Below are 12,792 nucleotides of genomic sequence, written 5' to 3' on the forward strand. Positions count from 1 at the left end.
GTTTGGGGAAGGCACTTTCCTCTTTCAGCATGACAATGCCCTCATGCACAAAGCGAGGTCCATACAGAAATGGTTTGTCGAGATCGGTGTGGAAGAACTTGACTGGCCTGCACAGAGCCTTGACCTCAACCTCATCGAACACCTTTGGGATGAATTGGAACGTTTGACGAGCAGGTGTCCCCATACTTTTGGTCATGGAGTGTATATCCTGATGCCTAGTCACCTTTCCCCTATACTTATGTACCTCTATCGATCCAGTATCCCTACACATTGTAAATATTGTTCTGGAACTGACCCTGTATATGGTATGCTTACTTTGTGTTTTTATTTTATATCGTATGTGTTTTTGTTCTACCTTGATATTTGTAGTATTGCATTTTAATTGATTACTGCATTGTTGGTGTTAGAGCTTGCAAGAAAGGCATTTCACTGTACATGTGCATGTGACATTAAAACTTGAAACAAACTAATGGGACAAATACTACAAAAGCGAAATCTATACATCTCTATGGTCGTCCCAAGGTACGCCAGAGGGCGCTAGCGGGGTAGCTAGTTAGCGATCGTAGTTCTGAGCCATCTGAAAGGATTAGCGCTATGTTTATTTGATCGTTGAGGATATGGCGCATTTGAACAGAAGGACTATTTTGTCTGCTGCATTATGACTGGATTTCTAGCCAGCTAACTAGCTTTCGCTAATTGCATTGCAGAGCCTACTTCTATTAAACGTTACGTCGTGTTGCTTATTGAAACACACATCCCGCAAGAAATTGTGAATTTAGATTGCATGCCAGAGTCTTAACTAGCTACGACAGCTAAGCAAGCCACTCCTGATTGTCTCATGTTTTGCTACAACCTTTGCTGTCTTATCGATTTGGCAACACTCGCTTGGCCACGTCTTATCAATTTGTGTATTTTAGTTTTCTCGTGGTAAACGCCAGCCTCTACCTAGCTAACGTTACCCAACGACCTGGTTGCTAAATGTCGGAGAAGAGTTCAAACTCGTCGGGCTCCGATGAAGATGTGGATCCCGAATCTGGGCATCCTGTTGAACTCGGTGGCGTCCTAAGCAAGGTAAGTCCTACAAAACAAACGATGGATCTTTATTAAAATGGCTAATGAGGGCGTGATCCTCTCAAAAACACTGCTGGGATACAACTAGAATAACTACACTGAACAAAAACGCAACCTGTAAAGTGTTGGTCCCATGTTTCATGAGCTGAAATAAAAGATCCCAGAAATGTTCCATATGCACAAAAGGCTTTCTGAAATGTTGTGCACAAATTTGTTTACATCTCTGTTAGTGAGCATTTCTCCTTTGCCAAGATAATCCATCCACCTTACAGGTGTGGCATATCAAGAAGCTGATAAACATGATCATTACACAGGTGCACCTTGTGCTGGGGACAAACAGCCACTCTAAAATGTGCAGTTTTGTGACACAAGACAAGGCCACAGATGTATCAAGTTGAGGGAGCGTGCAATTGGCATGCTGACTGTAGGAATGTCCATGAGCTGTTGCCAAAGAATTGAGTGTTCATTTCTCTAAGCCGCCTCCAACTTCTTTTTAGAGAATTTGCAGTACGACCAAAAGGCCTTACAATCGCAGACCACGTGTATTGCGTCGTGTGGGCGAGCGGTTTTCGGATGTCAACTTTGAACAGAGTGCCTCATGGTTTGCGGTGGGTTTATGGAATTGGCAGTCATGAGCTATGGATACCGAATACCGTGATGTGATCCGATCCTTAGGCCCATTGTCTTGCCACCCATCCGCCGCCATAAGCTCATGTTTCAGCATGATAATGCACAGTGTTGCAAGGATTTGTACACAATTCCTGGAAGCTGAAAATGTTTCAGTTCCTGGATACTCACCAGACATGTCACCCATTGAGCATGTTTGGGATGCTCTGGATCGATGTGTACGACAGCGCATTCCAGTTCCCGTCAATATCCAGCTACTTCACACAGCCATTGAAAAGGATGGGACAACATTCCACAGGCCACAATCAAGTTTGATCAACTCTATGCGCAGGAGATTTGTTGCGCTGCATGAGGCAAATGGTGGTCACACCGGATACTGACTGGTTTTCTGATCCACGCCCCTACATTTTTTAAAGGTATCGGTGACCAACAGATGCATATCAATATTCCCAGTCATGTGAAATCCATAGATTAGGGCCTAATGAATTTATTTCATTTGACTGATTTACTTATATGAACTGTAACTCAGTAAAATCTTTTACATTTTAGCATGTTGCTTTTATATGTTTTGTTCAGTGTAGATAGCTAGCTGCTAGCTTTTGATTCAAAGCCCTCAAACCGGTGTATGAGTTGTGATTGATAGTCAACTGTTGTACACTTCCCTGTGGTGGACACTTCCTTATTGTGGACAATGGTTGGATTAGGTTGACAATCTCAATTAGGCCTACTATCAGACAATGGGTACCACAAACAAACAGCTCCAGCCATTCATAACAAGGTGGGCTCAGTTGGGAAATTCATTAAACTAATCATCATCTTTAGTGATTTGAAACTTAAGTGTGAAACTAAATACATTACCTCTTTCCTACTGTAATTGCACTGCTAGTAGAATTGTAGGCTTGACTATCTGCCTTTGTTTGTTGACAGTGGACCAACTACATTCACGGATGGCAGGACCGGTGGGTAGTGTTGAAGAACAACACTCTGAGCTACTATAAGTCAGAGGATGAGCGGGAGTTCGGCTGCAGGGGCTCTCTGTGTCTCAGCAAGGCGATCATCACAGTAAGTTAAAGGTTTATTTCCTCTCAGGAAGCAGCGTTATGGCACATTATTATGGCACCTGTCACAACAAAATGGACTTCATGATTTCCATCATACCAGCAGGGAAAGTGAAGGTAATCTCAAAAGACTATCTCGGTCCCGTTCTACTGGTTTTAAAGATTAGGTGAAAATATGCGAGTGAAATGCTTACGTAAAACTCAGACAATGTTAGGATGTTCTCTGTCATTACTTTGAGCAATAAAGTCATTCCTTGGGTCCAATTTTCTCTGCCCCAGAGAGCTAAACATTAACCAGTAATGAGGCTGTTAGTGCACAGTAGGGGATAGAGAGCAGTATTTTATCAGACAAGGGCATACTGACACTACAAGGAGACCCATTTGTAAACACGTGTACATAGTCCTTTATTAGGCAACTGAAATCCTGATTCCGTCTTGAAATGTAATCTTTGACCACGTACTGTTAGCCTTTGTATGCCATGCCTCTGTTTCTTCTATAGAAAAGTGTGTGGTCATATGCACATTCTTAAAAACATAGGTGCTTGGCTAATAAAGAATACTAGTAAAGATCAAGAAGGCGCGCACACTGTTGAAGCTCCCAATTCACTGCTTTGTTGACAACGTTTCGATCAGAAATGGATCTTCGTCAGGTCAAACAAACCGAGTGTTCACATCCCAAAATATGTACATGTCACCTCACATGATCATTGCTGACATGACGCATGGTGGGTGCAAAAGCAATTTGTGTATCTCTAAATTTGATATCAATGAGTTGGGCACATGTAGTAGTTCCAGGAAATAATATATATTTACAAAATGACCAAGTAGGAGACCTGGAAGGCAAGACAAATCAGAGTGACATATTCATATAAGAAATGGTCTGATATCAAACTCTTGGTTCAGACCTCTAGGAGACATGGTACACAAACGGTGAATCCAATACAATTCTCTTCTCAGTAAAAGATTATCAGTACCCCCCCCCCCCCCTACTCGGAGTATTAACATGTGTGACAGCAATGTATCTCAGAGAGCTAATGTTGTGACGAGCGTCCTGAGTCCTGGTCAAGAGTCCTGATATTACTCATGTGTTTCGCTATCCTTGTTTGCAGAGCTCATTTCATTTTTGCCTACATAGCGTAGACCACAAATACACTTGATCAGTTACATCACATTTTTTGTGGTACACGTGATGATGACCTGGCCTGTAATAGGGTGATTGAAGATTGTGCATTTATTCGTAGATCGGCCACATCTATAGTTACCGTCCGGCACATTGTCTAGAAAGGTACTACGTGGCGCTGGTGGAAGATCAGACCTCACCGCCATGTGACTGATGTTGTGGGCGTGTCTGAAGACTACCCGCAGGGGTTCTGTAAACGTCCAGTTGTTGATCAGTGCTCAAGATGTGCCAGTGTTTTTTTTAATGATGTGGTCGAACTGTTTACTGAGTGAGGAGTATTGAAGGCGTTGGTCAGAAGGGCGGGGAGGTTTGGCCGTGAGAATGTCATCCTGGGTCATATTTTAATAACGTTCCCTTGCGTCATGCAGCCAATCATCTGGGTAACCCCGCTGTCTGAAACGCTCATCCAGATAGTCGGCTTGTTTGTCATTGTCGCTCTGTGTACTACAAATACTGCGTATGTGACTGTATTGGCTAATGGGGAGGCTCTTTAAAACAAAAAAAATAAATTTGTAGGGGTGGAAGCTGTCCCTGCGTAACAGGGAATTCCTGTCCGTCGGCTTCCTGTATAGGTCCGCGCTAAAGCCACCCCCCTCCCTCTTAATCAAAATGTCAAGAACTTGTTTCATGTCCATCAAAGGTGAGGGTGAATTTTAAATGTTCACTGCTTGTATTGATGGAGTTGAATCGATTGTTCCTCTGCTGTGCCCTGAAATAGAAGGAATACATCATCAATGAAGCGTTTCTAGAGTCTGATAAATGGCGCAGGAATGGATTGTTAGGGCTGGAAGTCACCTTCTCAAACAACCCCACATACAGTTTGGCATAATTTGGTGCCATTTTACTCCCCATAGCAGTTTCCTTCTGTTGAATGAACATTCTTAGTCAGGTCTTAGTCAGAACAGTCTCGGCCAGTTCAACAATCCAGTTAGTGCTAGGGAGTGTGCCAGTGGGTCGTTGACTAAGACAGTGTGCCAAGGCTTCCAGGCTTCCCTGATCGGTGATATTAGTATACACGGATTCAACATCAAACAAGCCACAATAGGTCTCCCTGGTGGCTTATCCAATAGTTTGTGGATTTTTGGTAAGACGTGAATAACGCTCCTGATTGGATTGTCTACTTTCATGAACTCATATTCTTTTTGCATAATTTCTCCGCTTTCCAACAGAGACTTCAGCTTGCAGTGAATCCCATCTTTGAACAGTGGTGTGGGGTCACGTGAAAATTTCTGATAGAAAGTAGTGGTGTTCAATTGTCCCCGAATCTCATTCACATAGTCATCACAGTTTTAACAACACCACAGCTCCGCCCTTGTCAGCATTACGCACTATCAAAGTGGAATAATTTATTTTTCAATCGTCCAATGCTTGTCTCTGTTCTTTAGGGAGGTTATTGTAGACTCTGTATTCTCGTTTCTTATTCAGAATCTGAGACCTCGTTTCCCACCGATCTGCAGTATGTTTCTAGGGAGGGATTTCTGTATCTGGGCGGACAAATGGTGGATTTTGCTCGAAAAGGGGTATTTATTCTGTGGGATATGTCATTCTCTATTGTGTCACCCATACTGGACACATCCACATTTGGACTCTTATCATTTATGGAACAGCTTCTGTTTCTTGCCATTTGACCCTTTATTTCCCTCAGGCAGGCCTCCTGTTGGTCAGATAAGCTGAAATCCAACACCCTGGTTAAACATTACATTTTTTCTCTGAAAATACCATGGTTCAGTACAGAGGTCAAACAAATGGTATTACTGCTATTTGTGCAATATGATCAAATCGGATTAACACTACAATATGGGATGTTGTAACTTCGGGATTTTGGTAATGAAGACTCACTCAGTAGATTTTGGTATCTACTTCCCCAGAGTCAGATTAACTCATGGATGCCATTTTTATATCTGCGTGCAGTTTGAAGGAAGTTGCAAAGGTGTCTTTGTGCTCTTGAGAGAGCATTAGTTCCTTTTGTCTAGGTAAATGCAACTCCGAGGACTACAAGGTTTTAATACTAGCAGCACACCCACCCAGTCGGTGGCATTCAGTCTGGAATAATGAAGGCAACAACAAGACTCATACTGCTTTCATTTAGGATTTACAGTATTTTGCATGTAAAATAAATAAATAAAACTAGGGCAATGTTTATGACCCCCTTACAAACAAGCCCATTTTTCCCCCACATTTTGCCTGCATACGCCTTTATACCTCCCGTGCACATACTGTAGCGGTATGCTGGTGACTAGTAGTAGTGGTGTGCAGATGTGGGTGGGCCTATATTTGAATAAATCCATTGAATATACACCATTAATAATTTGTTTAGGCAGGTCCTAAGAAGCATAAGATTAATAAAAAGTATTTTCAAAACCATAGAATGGCATATTTTGAGTTTAATTATGTTATCTCCAAATGAATGAAATCAATAGTTCATTATTTTGTTCATTAAACAGACAAGATATCACAGTTAAAATACATATGTTTTGTAGTAACAATGTAATGGAATATAACATAATAAAATACAAATAATATTTTTCCCACACAACTTGTCACGGATACGTGTGGAACCTCTATGTAAAAAATAAATAAATGGATATTTGGAAACAGAGCCCGAGGTGTTAACTTTTTTTTTAAATCCACGTTTCATCTCTTTCCTACCCTCACTCTACTTTTAGGGAGCGGGCGTAGGGTCTTACCATTGAAAGTATATTCTTCATGATACCGATTTTAGAAAAGAATAGCAATCCTATTTTCTAAAACATGTGAGTCTCGTATTCATATTTCACAACCTCCGTGGGCTTTTGGAGTTGCATATACGCGATCAAGCAAAATAGTAGACCTACACTTGATTTAGGCTACATTATTGCACGCTAAATGTTTCTGATCAGTTATAGATGAGAAAACCAATAGATGAGCTATACCACCTCCACGTATTTGTCCAACCAGAAACCAATTAACCAAATAGTCAATACAGACAGAGATTCAGTGAAATCAAAATCCCATTGATTGAGACAAGTCAGATTTTTGGTCGGGAGTAGGCCTAGGCTACTAAGTGACTGCGAGTGAAGAGCAAAATAATCTAATTGTTAAACTACATAACATGCTGTCAAAATGTTGTAATAAATTAACCAATTAGACAAGATGGTCATGGGCAGCACTCACCTCCATTTAGCTAACATTTTCCCAGCCTGACTGTAGCCTAACCAATATCCAAATGGAGATTAAGTGAAAACAAAAATCGGACATTGATTGATTTATCAAGATGAGTCCCCACCGTTGTCTCAAAGCAGTGCGATGGCGCTGTCCCAATCAAAACGGTTCTGAAATTATCTAGTTGACCACACGCGGGTAGGCTATTGCTTAAAATGTGTTACAAAGATTGGATGACTTTGGGAGTTTCAGTAAGCAATAATTTGATACATGCCTTCAATTGCGTTAGCCTACTTTATTCCAATATGTTCATCGTTCATTGATTTTTAATCCACACATTACACATTAATTCTATATGGATCCATCCAGTTGTGCTTAAGAAAACATGCATGCTTCGTGGTGAGCTATGCGACGAGATGGGAGAAGTGACATGCCCCGCAAAGTTTAGCACTGGCGGGAGGATGGTTAACTGGCACTGCCGAGCAACCATCGTGAGTTTAAGAGCGTAGTGCGTGCCAATGCCGCCTCAGCATTACGGCGACGTTTCATACTAAGCCGTAGGCAGAAGTTTACGAGATGATTACTACGTTGTTAGGTGTAAGTAAACGTTTTGGCTTTGATACTGGCAATCCCTTTCAGATAAAAGGTATATTTCTATTGTTATTGACTCTACTTTTGTTTGTGTTTAACTCTGTGTTGTTTGTCACTGCTTTATCTTGGCCGACCTGGTTAAATAAAGGTGAAATAAAATGAGTAAATAATGAAAATCTGGAAAAAAAAGTTGCCGGAAAAACGTCTTGGTGTGATATGATATTAAAGGGATATGCCTCATGACTCCTGCATGCTTCACACTCGGGACTTTGACTCTCTATTGGTTACACAGACTTTTTGGCCTCCCATTTTATTCTAACCACCTCTCGCTGGATTTGTATTCATGTTACCTGATGAAATTGCTGTACAATATGATCTTTTTGCCATCTGATGCACATTCAAATGTCATAATCAGCACTATAGAGCTCTCCCTGTCCTCCCTGATTGTATTACTGTTGACAATATCTGGAAATGTGCATGTACACCCTGCTCCATCTACTGTTGCTAGCCCCAATTCTGACTTGTGCTCTATCTGCTTCCTGATTTCTGCTCTCGTAAAAGCATGGGTTTTCTGCATGTTAACACTAGAAGCTTATTACCTAAAATGGATCAATTGAAAGTGTGGTTTCACAGCTCCAATCCAGATGTGTTGGTTGTGGTTAAGGAAGAGTGTTTTGAATACTGATGTTAACCATTCTGGTTATAAACTTTTTTCGGGCAAGACAGATCTTCCAAAGGTGGTGGAGTGGCAATCTTTACCAAGGATCACCTTCCGTGCTCTGTTGTCGCCGCCAAGTCTGTCCCCAAACAATTTGATTTCCTGGTATTAAGCAGTAAACTTTCAAATAGCTCTTTGTTGACTGTTGCTGGGTGCTATCGTCCACCATCAGCACCGGCATGTACCCTACCTGCCCTAAGCTCCCTCCTGGCCCCTTCTGAATTTTTCCTGCTATGTGACCTAAACTGAGACATGCTTAAACCACCCGACCAAGTCCTAAAGCAATGGGACTCCCTAAATATTGCTCAGATTATTACCAATCCCACAAGGTATGACTCCAAACACCCAGAAAAGGCTACTCTTCTTGATGTTACCCTCACAAATACTCCTGACAGGTATCAGTCTGGTGTTTTCTGTAATGACCTTAGTGATCACTGTTTTATAGTGTTCATAATGGCTGCTCAGTGAAACAACCTGTTCTGATTTGTCATAGACACTGGCTAAAAAACTTTAATGAGCAAGCCTTCCTTCATGATCTGGCCTCTGTGTAATGCTTGATACCCTCTGAAGATGTTTATATTTTCAGTGGTATTGTAAACAAACAAGCCCCAAAAAAGAAATTGAGAATTAAAAACAGGTGCAGCCCCTGGTTCGACCGTGATCTTGCAGAGTTACTCCACCTCAAGAATTCCATTTGGCAAAAGGCTTGGCACACGCATACTCAGGCTGATTGGCTCTCGTTAAGGGAAATGAGAAATAAGTGCACTCAGGCTATCCGGAAGGCCAGCTAGTCAGCGCATGTCCTGGTAATCTGTCTGGCCCCGCGGCCTTGTGAATGTTTACATTGTGTTTTGAAAGCTTTTGATACAGTAGACCATTCCATTCTTGTGGGCCGGCTAAGGAGTATTGGTGTCTCTGAGGGGTCTTTCTCCTGGTTTGCTAACTACCTCAAAGAGTGCAGTGTATAAGGTCAGCAAATCTGCTGTCTCAGCCACTGCCTGTCACCAAGGGAGTACCCCAAGGCTCAATCCTAGGCCCCATGCTCTTCTCAATTTACATCAACAACATAGCTCAGGCAGTAGGAAGCTCTCTCGTCCATTTATATGCAGAGTATAGTCTTATGCTCAGCTGGCCCCTCCCCAGATTTTGTGATAAATGCTCTACAACAAAGATTTCTTAGTGTCCAACAAGCTCAACAAGCTCCAACAAGCTACCCTTAACCTTGTTCTGAACACCTCCAAAACAAAGGTAAAATGGTTTGGTAAGAAGAATGCCCCTCTCCCCACAGGCGTGACTACTACCTCCTGGGGGTTTAGAGCTTGAGGTAGTCACCTCATACAAGTACTTGGGAGTAGGGCTAGACAGTACACTGTCCTTCTCTCAGCACATTTAAATCTAGACTTGGTTTCCTTTATCGTAATCACTCCTCTTTCACCCCAGCTGCCAAACTAACCCTGATTCAGATGGCCACCCTACCCATGCTAGATTACAGCGACATAATTTCTAGATCGGCAGGTAATGGTGCTCTCGAGCGGCTAAATGTTCTTTACCATTCGGCCATCAGATTTGCCACCAATGAAACTTATAGGACACATCACTGCACTCTATACTCCTCTGTAAACTGGTCATCTCTGTATACCCGTCGCAAGACCCACTGGTTGATGCTTATTTATAAAACCCTCTTAGGCCTCACTCCCCCCTATCTGAGATATCTCCTGCAGTCTTCATCCTCCAAATACAACACCCGTTCTGCTAGTCACATTCTGTTAAAGGTCCCCAAAGTGCACACATTCCTGGGTCACTCGTCTTTTCAGTTCACTGCAGCTAGTTACTGGAACGAGCTGCAACAAACACTCAAACTGGACAGTTTTATCTCCATCTCTTCATTCAAAGACACTCTTACTGACAGTTGTGGCTGCTTTGTGTGATGTATTGTTGTCTGTACTAGAGGTCGACCGATTATGACTTTTCAACACCGATGGCGATTATTGGAGGACCAAAAAAGCCGATACCGATTAATCGGCCGATTTTTTTAAATGTATTTGTAATAATGACAATTACAACAATACTGAATGAACACTTATTTTAACTTAATATAATACATCAATAAAATAAATTTAGCCTCAAATAAACAATGAAACATGTTCAATTTGGTTTAAATAATGCAAAAACAAAGTGTTGGAGAAGAAAGTAAAAGTGCAATATGTGCCATGTAAAAAAGCTAACGTTTAAGTTCCTTGCTCAGAACATGAGCACATATGAAAGCTGGTGGTTCCTTTTAACATGAGTCTTCAATATTCCCAGGTAAGAAGTTTTAGGTTGTAGTTATTATAGGAATTATAGGACGATTTCTCTCTATACCATTTGTATTTCATTAACCTTTGATTATTGGGTGTTCTTATAGGCACTTTAGTATTGCCAGTGTAACAGTATAGCTTCCATCCCTCTCCTCGCTCCTACCTGGGCTCGAACCAGGAACATAACGACAACAGCCACCCTCGAAGCAGCGTTACCCATGCAGAGCAAGGGGAATAACTACTCCAAGTCTCAGAGCGAGTGACGTTTGAAACGCTATTAGCGTGCACCCCGCTAACTAGCTAGCCATTTCACATCGGTTACACCAGCCTAATCTCGGGAGTTGCTAGGCTTGAAGCACAGCGAAGAGCTTCTGGCAAAACGCAGGAAAGTGCTGTTTGAATGAATGCTTACGAGCTTGCTGCTGCTTACCACCGCTCAGACTACTCTATCAAATCATAGACTTAGTTATAACATAACACACAGAAATACGAGCCGTAGGTCATTAATATGGTCGAATCCGGAAACTATCATCTCGAAAACACGACGTTTATTCTTTCAGTGAAATACGGAACCGTTCCGTATTTTATCTAACGGGTGGCATCCATAAGTCTAAATATTCCTGTTACATTGCACAACCTTCAATGTTATGTCATAATTACGTAAAATTCTGGCAAATTAGGCGGCCCAAACTGTTGCGTTCATTGCACGCAGAGTCAGTGTATATGCAAGAGAAGTAACACAATTTCACCTGGTTAATATTGCCTGCTAACCTGGATTTCTTTTAGCTAAATATGCAGGTTTAAAAATATATACTTCTGTGTATTGATTTTAAGAAAGGCATTGATGTTTATGGTTAGGTACACATTGGAGCAACGATACGCACTGCATCGATTATATGCAACGCAGGACACGCTAGATAAACTAGTAATATCATCAACCATGTGGAGTTAACTCGTGATTATGATTGATTGTTTTTTTATAAGATAAGTTTAATGCTAGCTAGCAACTTACCTTGGCTTCTACTGCATTCGCGTAACAGGCAGGCTCCTCGTGGAGTGCAATGTAATCAGGTGGTTAGAGCGTTGGACTAGTTAACTGTAAGGTTGCAAGATTGAATCCCCTGAGCTGACAAGGTAAACATCCCCTGAACGAGGCAGTTAACCCACCGTCATTGAAAATAAGGATGTGTTCTTAACTGACTTGCTTAGTTAAATAAAGATTAAATAAAGGTGTTAAAAAAATCGGTGTCCAAAGATACCGATTTCCGATTGTTATGAACTTGAAATCGGCCATAATTAATCGGCCAATCCGATTAATCGGTCGACCTCTAGTCTGTACCTTCTTGCCCTTTGTGCTGTTGTCTGTGCCCAATAATGTTTGTACCATGTTTTTGTGCTGCTACCATGCTGTGTTGTCATGTGTTTCTGCCTTGCTATGTTGTCTTAGGTCTCTTATGTAGTGTTTGTTGTCTCTTGTCGTGTGTTTTGTACTATATTTTTACTTTTTAAATTTTTTATTCCCTTTTGCCTTTTGGTAGGCTGTCATTGTAAATAAGAATTTGTTCTTAACTGACTTGCCTAGTTAAATAAAAAAATGAATACAAATAAAATATCAGAGAAACGGAACCCTTTTTCCAAATATCCCAAAGCCTGAGCTCTCTGTTGACGGACTCTATCAGCGGTTTGTATGTGAAGTCTGAGCTCTCTGTTGACGGACTCTATCAGCGGTATGTATGTGAAGTCTGAGGAATGCAGAAACAATCCGTCGGTTAATACCTTGCTCAGTAGAAGCCAGCTTCACAGTTAGGTCGTACACCATAGACAGTACGCTCACCTCACACACATGGTAGATATTTGTGCAGGAAATGCAACAGTTAGATGATTGTGCTTCTGGCTATGGCTCAACCCCCTGCTGTGTCATGACAGTGCAGACTACTGTTTACACATCGCTCTCTGACATATCTTCTGCAGTTGTTCAGTATCTTGTGCTTCTAGAAAAGCTCTTTTCATGCAGTATCTGTGTTTTTTTCCCAGAAATGGATTGTGTTTTGTATTCTCTGTTACTTTTATATTCTAGTACAATGTAAAATCATTTCACATTAGAGTTGT

The 12,792-nt window shown here is 41.5% G+C and overlaps 1 protein-coding gene across 4 annotated transcripts in view; it reads left to right on the plus strand.

The window, feature by feature from the left end:
• The first annotated feature begins 536 nt into the window (after window positions 1-536).
• The window catches only part of LOC139576648 (ceramide transfer protein-like), a 37,168-nt gene continuing 24,912 nt past the window's right edge, over window positions 537-12,792 (plus strand). For 2 of the 4 annotated variants that reach the window (XM_071402952.1, XM_071402951.1), the window contains exons 1-2: window positions 538-1,071; window positions 2,626-2,760. In XM_071402952.1, the coding sequence (XP_071259053.1) occupies window positions 979-1,071; window positions 2,626-2,760 (228 nt within the window). In that variant the 5' untranslated portion in view covers window positions 538-978. Of the gene's footprint in view, window positions 1,072-2,625; window positions 2,761-12,792 lie in introns of all 4 variants that reach the window. The other 2 variants (XM_071402950.1, XM_071402953.1) reach the window with 2 other exon arrangements.

The sequence above is a fragment of the Salvelinus alpinus genome, chromosome 5, assembly GCF_045679555.1.
Source record: "Salvelinus alpinus chromosome 5, SLU_Salpinus.1, whole genome shotgun sequence".
NCBI classification, from domain to species: Eukaryota; Metazoa; Chordata; class Actinopteri; order Salmoniformes; family Salmonidae; genus Salvelinus; species Salvelinus alpinus.